This window comes from Artemia sp. Qi Xiang Cuo, chromosome 18 (assembly GCF_049724085.1).
Source record: "Artemia sp. Qi Xiang Cuo chromosome 18, ASM4972408v1, whole genome shotgun sequence".
NCBI classification, from domain to species: domain Eukaryota; kingdom Metazoa; phylum Arthropoda; class Branchiopoda; order Anostraca; family Artemiidae; genus Artemia; species Artemia sp. Qi Xiang Cuo.
Genome location: NC_142811.1, coordinates 62,402,131 through 62,415,127, shown reverse-complemented (window position 1 = coordinate 62,415,127; position 12,997 = coordinate 62,402,131). Strand labels below are relative to the sequence as shown.

General features: G+C 33.6%; 1 protein-coding gene across 1 annotated transcript in view; it reads left to right on the top strand.

Annotated features, from left to right (window-relative positions):
- Positions 1-10,998: 10,998 nt before the first annotated feature.
- The window catches only part of LOC148941756 (uncharacterized), a 38,380-nt gene continuing 36,381 nt past the window's right edge, over positions 10,999-12,997 (top strand). The window contains 1 exon segment of the mRNA XM_089104623.1: positions 10,999-11,124. Coding sequence (XP_088960749.1) covers positions 11,065-11,124 — 60 coding nt within the window. The 5' untranslated portion in view covers positions 10,999-11,064.

The following is a 12,997-nucleotide window of genomic DNA, read 5'->3' as shown; positions in this document are numbered from 1 at the left end:
CCAATTACTTGAAAACCTACACACATATCTATGCCTCAGGCGTAGGGTTTCAAGTGCCTATGGCCTTACTACTAAAATGGCTATCTAAAAATTTTGATTGGGTGACTTTGAGAAAAAAATGAGCGTGGGAGGGGGCCTAGTTGCCCTCCATTTTTTGTTCACTTAAAAAGAGCACTAGAACTTTTAATTTCCGTTCCAATGAGCCCTCTTACGATATTCTAGGACCACTGGGTCAATACGATTACCCCTGGGGAAAAAAACCAAACAAACATATAAACACGCACCCGTGATCTTTCTCCTGGCAAAAAATGCAAAATTCCTCATTTTTGTAGATAGGAGTGTAAAACCTCTACAGTAGGGTTCTCTGATCCGCTGAATATGATGGTGTGAATTTCATTAAGGTTCTATAGCTTTTAGGGGGTCTTTCCCCCTTTTTTCGAAAATCAGCAAAATTTTCTCAGGCGCGTAACTTTTGATGGGTAAAATTAAACTTGATGAAACTTATATATTTGAAATCAAAATTAAAATCTGATTCTGTTGATGTATCTATTGGTACAAAAATTCTGTTTTTTAGAGTTTCGGTTACCATTGAGCCGGGTCGCTCCTTACCTACAGTTCGTTACCACGAACTGTTTGATATTTGAAAAATATTATTAATAACTGGGAATATCTACACTTAATTGGCGAATAACAATTTAATCCCTTGTAAACAAATCTTGACAGGTGAAATAAATCTCCGAAAATTGAAATTACAAAGGTTAAGGCGAGGCAAAAAAGTAAACTCAACAAACACTTTAATATTCTACTGATGGATTAGCTGGACTAAAATTTAATGAGGGTCCATACCCTTGGACACAAACCCAAAATTAACACTACGAAATAATTTTATAATCTTTGACACGAATGATTATCTCCAAGTCCACTAAACCCACTCAAACAATAATCCAAACTTTCACTTTCTCTTATCTGTTCCTATACCCGTAACCTCAATTTACACCTAAATTCATTTCTCCCATTAGTTCAATTTTTTTTTTTTCGATATCCAGTCATGCAATTTGTCAGATTTTGTGAATTTTCAACGCTTCACTTAATCGTATGTATTTCGCAAGCTCTGTAGTGTATCGTGAAATTTTAACAACCAATTCTTAAACAAGGCACAGACCATCAAATTTTTCATAATGTATTATTGAAGTATATTGTGGCGCAGCCACACCCAACAACAAAAGTTAATTTTAATTTGTGGGTTATATAGGTTATTTCATATAGGCTAAAACTAGCCCAAGTCTTCGGAAAACGTGGGTTCGACTCACTATCGGTGTTCGGATAATGCCGTAAGTGTATCGCTGCCCCCAGTATGTGTAGGGGTGCCACGAGTGTACGTGGTGCAGCACCGCCAGCACCAGCACTAATGCCGCTAATATAAACATCGTATCCCGCGGTCTTTCGTGGACTATTTGGCCAAAAGTGTCACAGGTCTATGCCATCAATAAACCATTTGATATCCATTTTTCAAAGCCATACCTAACAACTCTCACCTATCTAGCTTCTAGTATCTTAAGATTCTTAGTCCTAAGTCTTATTTTCCTCTTCTTCAGTTTTTTTTTTTACAATTAAAGGAATGCTTGGCATAAGCAAGAAATAGACATGTCCTATCAATTACCTGACAGTGTCACTAAGTTTCAATAGAATCTGCTGCACCGCATATTCTAGAAGGCGTTTCGTGTCCATCACACTGTCAGCCGTGTCTAATAAAACTTGCTCCACATTGGTTAATCCTCTTATCTCTGCTGAAATATTTTGATAGCCATGCTCCACTTTTTCTGATAAAGACTCAGCCATATCTTCTGCCTCAGTGACCTGCAATTGATGCTGTATTAAATATCTGAAACCATTCAAGAAAATTTTATATCAGTCTTAATTTTGGTAAGTATTCGACATTCAATTACATCGTGGAACTTGAATATCTACACTGGCTGTAGAAGATTCAGATAAAAAAAAAGACCCTAAAGCATTACAGGATATGAAAACATAGGCGGAAGCACGAATATACAGGGGGTGCAAATATTTTTTAATGAAGAAACAAAAGAGGGATTTTTCTAAATCTTGGGGGTAATTTTGTTTCTTTCGATTTTTCGTCCAATCGACATACCACAAAAAGTACGTTTCAAAATCTAGAGGGGATGACTCTGTTTGCCTACCCCTCTTACTTGGAACCCCCTGATTATTAAGTGCATTTTTGGGAGCATTAAAATAAGTTCTAGTTGTCTATTTAATCAATTTTTTCTAATTAAAGTCTTTAGAAGCAGCAAAACCAAAATTAAGAAAAAAATCCTTAAAAAATACTAAAATGTTTTTATCATATAAAATATTTCACCAAGTGAATTAAAAATTTACAAGGCCCCAAAGCTTCAGTATCGATATTGGAAACGATGTTAGTATCTCATTCTCTTCTAATACTAAAGACCAAATCATGTGCGTTTTACAAAAGGGACAAGTGAAATGAATCGGGATTCCAATAATGCGTAGATTTCTTCTTTTTCTTATTGAAACAAAAAAGCAATTTTGGAACCAATTGTCAATTTTTATGCAAGATAGCTTAATCGACAGTTACTAGACATAAGATAAGATAAAAAAAATACTGGTAAGCAACTGTCACAAACTAAACTAAAAACAGCCAATTCACGTTTAAAGTCAAAAGATATTGGAATAAAGACAAGAATCATAAGCGTAACGGCAGTCAAAAATCAGTAAGAATAAGAAAAACGATGACAAACTATCAACGGCCAGAAAAAAAGGCCGAGGTCAAAAACAAAAATAAAAAATGGAACTCAAAACTTGAACAAAACAAAAACAAAAAGTAAAACTGCGTAATAAAAAACATAGAAAAATGACAATTTAATAGCAGACAATAGCTGATGTGTCAACCCGTGACACCATTAAACATCTGTTCATATTCGTAACAAACGGTTTGTTTATTAACAAAGATTTCATGCCAATGAAATCTTATCAAAAAAGTGCGGCAGCCAGACATATCAGTTATTTGTTGTTTTTGTTTTTTCAGAAAGTTTACGGCTCCAGGCCATTGGTTCATCTCCCAATCAACAGTATTAAAAGTTTTAACCAGCACTTCTGTTTGGAACAAGTTAGGTACAACAAACACTAAAACCAGATTGCATCTCCCACTGTAATTATTCTTTTTTTTTAACTTTAAGGCTAAACAAAATTGAGGTTCCAGGTTCCATATATGTCCCCAGGGCATAACTTACAACGTCTTCTCCCGGGCCCTGGGGGGTTTTGTTGACCGTGGAGTTTTTGTCATATGATCTTCGAACTATTTATTACAAAAATATTATCTCAAAATTTTTATCGGATGTATTTGGGTAAAAAACAGTGTGGGGGGCTATTTTCCCACTGATCTCTTTTGACTCTTAAAAAGTGAACTAGAACTTTCAATTTCCAATCAAATGAGCCCTCTCTGAAGTTTATGCTATAAGAACCATATATGCCATCGGGGCATAACTTACAACACTTGCCCCTGGGTCCTGGGGGTTTTGTCGACCCCGGAGTTTTTATTATCTGATTTTTGAATTATTTTTAACAAATTGGCTATATCAAATTTTTTATGGGATGGTTTTGGGGAAAAAGGGCGGGGGCGGGGCTAGCTGCCCTCTGATCTCTTTTTACTCTTAAAAAGTGAACTAGAACTTTCAATTTCCAATCAAATGGCCCATAAGTTAGCATATAGGCTATATTAACATACGTGCAAATATAGTCTATATTGTAAATTGCATTCAATAGTTACTACTCAGTATTAAAAATTGATACAAATTGTTCATTTATCCAGGATACAGAGTGTATTTACCATTTGGCAGCTTTAAGGGGCCTCCCCGAGGCCACTCAGCGTATCTCCAGGTGGCGATAGGGGAACGCCCTGCAGATATGTAGGGTATCTCTATAGGAGGCACGGACCAAAGGCTGCCTTGTCCCTGGGTGTCCACAATAGAAACTGGGGCACCCTCGCCTGGGGGCATAAATACAGGCGGAGGAGGAAGAAGGCCCCTCAAATGTGCACTCAATAGGACACAACGGTGTGTCCACACGTCCCATGAGTTACAAACCTTCTCCCAGTAATAGATTAAGTGGCACGGTGATACAGAACACCATCGCGCGGGAGGATCCTCTATAGGAGGACAACTGCGGCAGGGCGTAAGATCCAGATCTATTGACAACGGCCTCTGCAAAGGGCTGTTTCGGCCCTTTCGGGGTACATGCAAGACTGGGGACCTTCCGGTCAACTCTATTCCCGCTTGAGGAGTGGCACCCCTCGAGGAAATTATAGCCTAGTAAAGGACACAGCATTCGCACAGGATTCTGATTTATGGACAATTCTTATTGGCTTGGTCTCTTTTGACGGGCGTTTTCGGGCTGAAAAACCTCTTCTTAGCTAATTTATCTACTATGAGCTGCCTTCCCATAGTACAATAATATTTGTAGGCATGAATATGTAATGAGTTGGAGGTAATGGGCTTGAGATTGTCTCTGCAGGATTTCAGCTCTTGTTGATAGAAGAGCATCGCCAAGTGCTGGAAACCATTTTGTGACCAAGATGAGCCCAGGATTGCACAAAGCCTCTGTTCGTACTGGAGGTCCCGGGGACCTCCTGCAGTCTGGTTCTAAGCCAACTTAAGCACTTCGTTTAGATTTGAGAAGATATCTGATCCCCGTCCTGCACTGGTATCCGGGGTCAGTGCTTTTCCTGAGGCCAAAATAATTTCAAAGATTAAAGAACAGGAAAATTGGAACTTGGAATGTTACGACGTTAAAAAATGACTATCATATCGGTATTTTGACTGACGGATTCAGAGGATTTGAACTGGACTTATTAGGAGCTTCAGAAATTCATATCCCAGGGGTAGGAATTATGAAATTAGGTGATATAGAATTTGTTTACTCAGGCAGGAAGGATGGGGTACATAGACAGGGAGTAGGACTCATGATTAATAAGAAACCTTCTAAGTCTTGTTTAGGCTGGAAAGGTATTAATAATAGAATACTAACTGCTCACTTTATGACTAAAAACTTCAGGGTATCAGTTAAGTATATGCCCCTGTAGAACCGACTGATGGAGATACTAGTGACTCAGATGAATTTTACTTACAGTTACAGGAGAAAATAGACAGGGTCCCAGATAGAAATATTTTTTTTTTACTAGGAGATTTTATGAAATATGGATAGATGGTATCCTAGCCTAGGTAAATTTGGTGTAGGAAAAGAAAACAGTAATGGATACAGACTTTTGCAATTTTTTGTGTATAACAATCTAGTTATAACCAATACGGTGTTTGGTCATAAAATGGCTCATAAGTTAACATGGTATTCACGTGATGGTAAGACAGAAAACCTTATTGATTATGTTACAGTAGACTGAAGACTGGCAGGATCAATACAAGATACTAGGGTATATAGGAGTGTTGTTATTACTTAGTGCTCTTACTCTAGTTAAAGAAGTATTTTATTCAAAACTTTAAATTCAAATTTTAGCTTTACCAACTTGCAGCTTCCTTGGATCCACTTGCCTAAGAATGACTTTGGTGTAGATAGTGAGGGCCAGTCACAAGATTACTTAGCAGCTCATGTGTAGTCGCTCCCTTAGGTAAGAATAAAAATATGAAAAAACCAGAGTCGGAGTAAAGTTGATGACTACTTTTCTTGATTTTTAAACAAAAGATGACAAATACCCTCTGTCCAAAGATCAAATACTACAGTAGGTCGGAATACGGAAAACATAGTAAAAGCCTATGAAGAGAGACTTCTCGCCTATGTTGCTCAGTGCAGACGAAATGGCCAGTCGATAATTAACTTTTTTTTGTATTTAGCTAGATCTTGTAACTAATGCTTTGTCAGCTAAGAAATAGCTCCAGTTTAGCTCCTAGACATCCTTCGGAGATTGAGAGCCTGGAGCTCAATATTCACTTTAGAGGAGGTCTGAAACAGAGCAAGAAGCTTGCAGTATCGTTAACTTGGATATTGGAACAAAATAAGTAAGGTCGGGGAGTTTGCAAAGATGTGGAAAGAGGCTCATAATACAAGTCAGTAGAAAAGGTGGCTCTAGTGACTTATCAGTGCCCACATTCAATGAATTTTAGACGCCATGGATGCAGCAGTAGCTGCAACCTAGTAAAGTGCGAATCTCGGCCCATAGTAACCGAAAATAAAAAAAATATATTTTTAGGAAAACTATACTATGCAAAAAAATATTTGATGCTGATTCAGGAATGCTAACTATTACCCACGTTAAACTTCAATGTATATATGTTGAATACGAAAACAAATTTCCCTTATTTTCGAGAGAAAGCCCGGAACCTCTCTAAATTGGCGTTGGACCGAAATAAAAAGTACACCATTGATATCGCAAAAGTGAAAAACACGTAATCGGAGGAATACCGTCGCCCACCTTATAAACTAAAAGAAGATAGTATTTTTAGCATGAACAGCACGATGTTCTCCTTTATCTTTATTTTCTGCTTCTTGTTTTTTCCCCCACAAACTCCTGCAGGTCACTGAATGGTCGTGGAGAGACGTTCGAGTGCTCTTACGAAAAATTGAGTTTACAGTTAGTGCTCTTTTTGTAGATTGAGAGTTTTTCATTCAATAGCACCAGTTAGCACCAAGTGTTTTTTCGTCCTTCCGGTGTGCCACTTACCAGACTCATTAGGGCTCATTAGAAGAAATACCAAGTGCCTTAACGGGTTTCGAGGCTTTACTTTCTTTACCCGGCAAAGTGGAGCCTCTACCATAAGATCTATATGGTATCCCTATGTCAGGTAAAACTTGTGAAATACATGCATACTAGTAAAGCTATTAAAAATTACATACAAAAAGTGTTTCATTGTTTCCTTAATAAAATACCAGAGGTCACTGAACAAAGACTATTCCGGAACAAATGAAGACTGGTCCAGATGTGTCTTTTATTGGTATCCGGAACCAATTACAGATTTAAAGATCCTCAAGCTTGTTTGAAAACAGTCTTCAAATTCAAAATTCCAAAAAACAAAAGCGATAGAGAAATTAGATTAAAATATCATTCAGTATTTCTTTATAATTTTTTGTATATTTACCTAAAAATTCATGATGCATAACACCAAATTTTTTAAATTGCCAACTAATTTTTTTGGCAGATAAACATCTTAAGATCAGTTTTTTGCTCAGCTTTTTACATCTATTTTTAAAATCTGTGTAATTACTGCAAATTTTTGTACACCTAAATAATTGGGAATAATAAGCTGAATAAGTAGTATTTGAATGTATATTACTTTCAAAAAATGGAAAATTAATTAATTCAAAATTAAAATCGTCCGTTTTATTATATATTTAAAATCTGATTTATTATTATCTGATATATTAATATTTAAATCTAACAAATGGTCAGAGTGTCCTATCCCACAGCTAGGCTCCAGAAATTAACTCTTGTGGATAAATATTTTTTGAAATCTCAATAAACTCTGCACAATTTATTACTAAGAGATCGTCCAGATATCTTTTATTATTTGAAAGGTTATATTTTACATTACTTGGGCTATTTTTATTTATCATAAATTCGTATTCTAATTGACTTAAAAACAGGTCCGCTATGAATGGACTCGCATTCCCACCCATAGGAATTCCAACAGTTTATTTATATAAATTCCCATTAAATATTATAAAAGTATTAAATAGAACAAATTCCAATAAATCACATACCATATCCAAGCTATAACAACTTGAATTAATTGTACTTCAAAAAAAATTCGTCTATCGGGCTTTTTTATTAAAAGTATCAATTTTCCAAAATCCGATATTAGAAAAAAGAAAAGATTTATTTATGACAATTTTCAATTTTTCTTACACTGAATTAAGTGACAAATTTGTTTACAGGGTAGTAAAATCAAATGAATCGACTCTTTTAGCTGAAACATTCGCCAAAGAATCTATCACTTGTAACGAGTTATTAACACTCCAATATGGGTTAAAGTTAGAAAAGTTTTTAATTCCGGAGCAATATGCTTTAAATATAAACGAGCAATAATTGTGTATGTATGTATGTGTGTATGTGCGTATTTTTTTTCTGAATCGCCTCTATATTTTGTTGGTAGAATTTAAATCCTGGGAAATTTTAGCCTAAGAAATTATCTAGATAGGTCAGAAATTTGAGAAAATTCGTTAAGAGCCTAAATTTTAGCAAAAAATATCATGTAAGTGACGTCATTTTTATATACATCAGTTTGACAATGACGTTGTCACAGTTGTCAGACTTACGTGGAAAAATTAAAGATTTTCATATATTGAGAAGTTTATATTAAATTGCTTGAAGAGCAAAAACTGGTAATTTCAAAAAAATTGGCATATATTTTGACAAGGGATTACAATAATCCAAAAACCATATTAAAGAAAACAAAAAGTCTGAAGCTTAGTAGAAATCGTTGTTAGAAATCGGACTTGCTGTAATAATCAAATATCTTTGAATAGACCTTGTATGAAAAGATATTAAATTGCGTAAAGAGCACAAAACTAGTAATTGCAAAAATATTTGCACATAGCCTATTTTAAAAAGCGATTTAAACAATTCAAAAACCTTAAAAATGAAAACCAAAAGTTTGAAGCTCAGTAGAAATCGTATTTAGAAAAACATCACTACCGAATTTCTTTTCTTATAAGCATAAGCAATGTATTTTTAATACATGAAAAAAAGTTGAAAAAATATTTAAACTCAGTTCGAAATCTAAATTTTTAAGTTTTAGTTTAGAATCTCATTGTATATATATATATATATATATATATATATATATATATATATATATATATATATATATATATATATATATATATATATATATATATATATATATATATATATATATATATATATATATATATATATATATATATATATATATATATATATATATATATAGATATATATATATATATATATATATATAGATATATATATATATATATATATATATATATATATATATATATATATATATATATATAAAAGAGAGAGAATATATATATATATATATATATAAGAGAGAGAGATATATATATATATATATATATATATATATATATATATATATATATATATATATATATATATATATATATATATATATATATATATATATATATATATATATATATATATATATATATATATATATATATATATATAAACGGGAGCACGGCGGCTTCGCTGCCGGGCACTGGCACTCGGCTCTTGGCAGGTTCCTGTGTATGGATTCTCATTGTCACTAGTCTTCCATTCGCATACAATTTGTTGTCTAGCTGAGGACGGCCCTTGGACATAGGGCCGAAATGTTCATTCAAATTATCTTCACTATCTTACGAAAAGAATTCCCTACTGTTCTTCTTGTTTTGTTGTTTGTCTACAGCATCTCTCAGTCTAAGAAGTAGCATATTACTAAGTAATTTGCTACCTACAGAGACCAAACTACTGCCTTGATAATTACCACACTCATTCTAATCAGCTTTCTTATACAGTGGTTCGATATAGGTTTTTTTAAATCGCTAGGTACTTCCCCTTTTTCAAAAATCGTATTAGTAATCTTCAGTAACTTATTTCTAACCTCAGAGCGACAGTATTTGAGAAATCTATTTACCACATTTTCAGCCTTATTATCTTTTAATCTTTCCAATACTGTGGCTAATTTTTTGCAAAAAAAAAAATATTCCTTCACGTCTAAGGTATACATATGTGGGTAGTTATTTGGAATTTACAGGGAATGCCGAGGGATAGTTGAGTGTTAAACTAAATCTAAACATACCACATGCTTTCTTTGTTGCCAAAAAGACATATTCACGCTTTTCACAAGCTCACACAATTAGTTAATTCTGCTGTACTGCCTAAAGCTATATCTTAATGAATTAGGGGGGTGAAGCTGAGGCAAAAATAACCTCAACCACCACTAAGGAAGTTGCTATTGCGTTTGGAAAGAGTATAAATTGAGGAATCCAGTTGTTAATTTCTGTTTTTGTGTTTAATTTTTGTTGTTTGGGCCAAAATATCCAGGATATTTTACCATGTACCCTGTAATTTAATAACTTACAGATATTTTGAATAAGATGATTTTTTGAGACAAAAATAACATTTCTTGAGTAATTCAGTCAATTCAGTAAAATTGTTTCTTATATATAATTCGTCTTTTACTAGTTTTCGTACATGGCTTGCTTATTAGTACTCGTGAGCTTTATAGAATACAAATGACTAAAACTATGGCCAAAGTTGATATGTCTGTTAGATTTATGAATTGAATTATATCGGAAACGTTTGCAAACTATGAAGAAGTTGAAGATAAAATTAAGAAAAATATGTATCTTACCTTACATGTAATTTTGACTATTTTTCCTGGGCTTATTAGAATACAAATTACTAGAAATGAAGTCAAAGTCAAATTTGTAGCCCAGTTTCTAAATTTGGCTAACTTTTGGTCTGATATAGGATCATTATATGCTGCACATGTGGACAAACCAAACAATTGGACGGACGAAAATTAGTGTTTTTCACAGTAATCAATCAAAAATTAGAATTAAAGTTTAACTCTCTCTAGAAGATGATCATTTTTGTATAGAAAGAGGAATATTAAAGATATAGGGATGAGAGAAAATTAGCTTTGAAATGTATAAAAGATAAGGCAATTCGAATGCAATATAATGCGAATGTGACGTCTTTATTACATGGGTGCAAGGGCCAAATGGCCGGACTCTTTACCCTAGTTCACTAGCTAAACCAGGTTTATTTGAGTTGAAGGATATATTTAAGTGAGCTGAAAAGTAAAAATAAAAGAATTGCCAACCCCAAGGTCCGTGAAGCAGGTGCCTTGGATAGCATTGTTTATTTATATGACCTTTTTCTTTTCCAGTTGAACAATTAGTTTTATAAACAATAAGAGTTTTTTTCTTTATAAGATTTTTTAATGACATACACTTTATCTAGCCAAAGAACATATTTTTTTCTGTAAAAGGACATGTAAAATTGGTGACTTTGGACTTGCAAAAGAGATGATCAAAGGAGATGATACGGCGCAAGTTGGTACTCTGACGTATATGAGCCCAGGACAGGTAATTATTGTTAATTATTAATTATAGAACCAGCATACAACTGAAAGCCAATATCAAATAAACAACCCTTTGCAAGAATTTACACTGGATAGACATGTGAAACCCAAATACTATTAAAAATTTCTTATTAAATGTGGTTTTAGACACCAATATAGTAATACTGCTGCTTCTTTTTTATATTCTGTAAAAATCTAAGGTTAAGAAGTTTGAGAGTAGTCACGTACATTCTAAGCAAGTTTGCATTATTAAAAGTCGAATTGCAATATTAATAATTATTAGTGTTAAATAATTTGAAGCAAAAACCTCAAAATAATTCCTTGCCAATCTTATCTAAAATTTTGTTCCTTCAGCCATCTAAGTGACGCATTTGAAACAAAATCCAATCTTCAATATTGTGTAAAAGTCTGTTATTGGAGCAGTGTGTGTAAATTATTTTGTAGAAAACCTATTTTTTCATATCATTTTCAAATTTATAGTCATGAAGGTTAAGAGAGAAGAACAAACTTTAATGTCACTCCATCGGAGACCAAACCAGGACATCCTTGATTGGTGGTTGTGCTGTTCAAAAATAATTCAGGAAATTTCCCACAATGATTTGCCTGGTTTCAACCAGACTGGTTTGTAAGTAAGGATAAGTGTTCCAGCAACGTTTGTGGGTAGTATACGTCACGTTTAACCTTTAAAAGAAGATGAATTCAATTTTTTGTAAAAGCATGGTTTGAAAAAATTCCAAAATTTTAGAAATAAAATCTACCCAGGAGTGTGTTTTCAAGACATGGATAGGCAAAGTAATAATTACGTATATTTGAGCTGTATAATCAAACTAAAATGATTTTCTATTGCAAGTAAAAAACAAGCTTGTAAATTAAGATCTTACGAAGAGAACCTTTCGTAACATGACGGCTTTCTTGAACATCCCTATTATTTCCGTTTGTGTCCTATTGGGGCTTCTCAAAAGGTCTTTTTGATTTCAGTATTTAAACGCATTTTGAGTTCCATTAATTTATTATTACTTTTTTTTGTTTTTGAAGAATTTATGCTCTTGATGTTATCTTTGAAAGATTTTCCTGCATAAAATCTAAAGCCGACATCAATTGTTCAACCTTATGTGAGAAATCATAATGAATTGAGATGTGAAAACCCAAAGACTATTGAAAATAGCTTATAAAATGTTGGTTTTAAACTTGAATATTGTAATACTGCTGGATCTTTTTATATTATTTAAGAATCCCTAAGTCATAAGTTTAAAGAGTAGTCACGTACTTCTTATGAAAAAAATATCAGTAAGTTTGGATTAATACACATTTTCTATAATTCACATTTTTGGGCTTTAGCAACTGGCTTAAAGTTTTTTCTAAACTGTTGGAAAGCTCATCATTTTAATTAAGCAGTCCCTGTTTTTCAGGAGTCGTTCCTAAGAATGGACATAAAGTCGAATTCAATCGTAAAGAGCGAGGTATTGAGGAGGGGAAACCCCCCGCATATATGTAATAGTTTCTGTTTATTTTAAATTTTGAAATTGCTCCTACTTTCAGTTGGAATAACTTTCTCTGTATGTACTTTCTCGTAATTTTGGATCGTTTTAAATAATGCCAGGACATCCGGCTTTCCTTCAATAGGAAATTCCTTCTCTCCATTGAAACTCCCTTAATGTAAAGTTCTTCCAAAGTTAAATATCCCCCATCCCTCCCAAAAAGAAAATTTATCCCGCAGAAAGATCCATTCTAGCTGAAAATTCCCCAGGGAAAACTTCATGCGGACGGTTCCGGGTGAATAACTTTTCTTAGCGCACATTCGTTTGAAAAGACTTCAATTATTGTTGGTTTTTAAAATCATACCGTACATCCCTCCTCTGTGGAAATCTTCCTCTTTT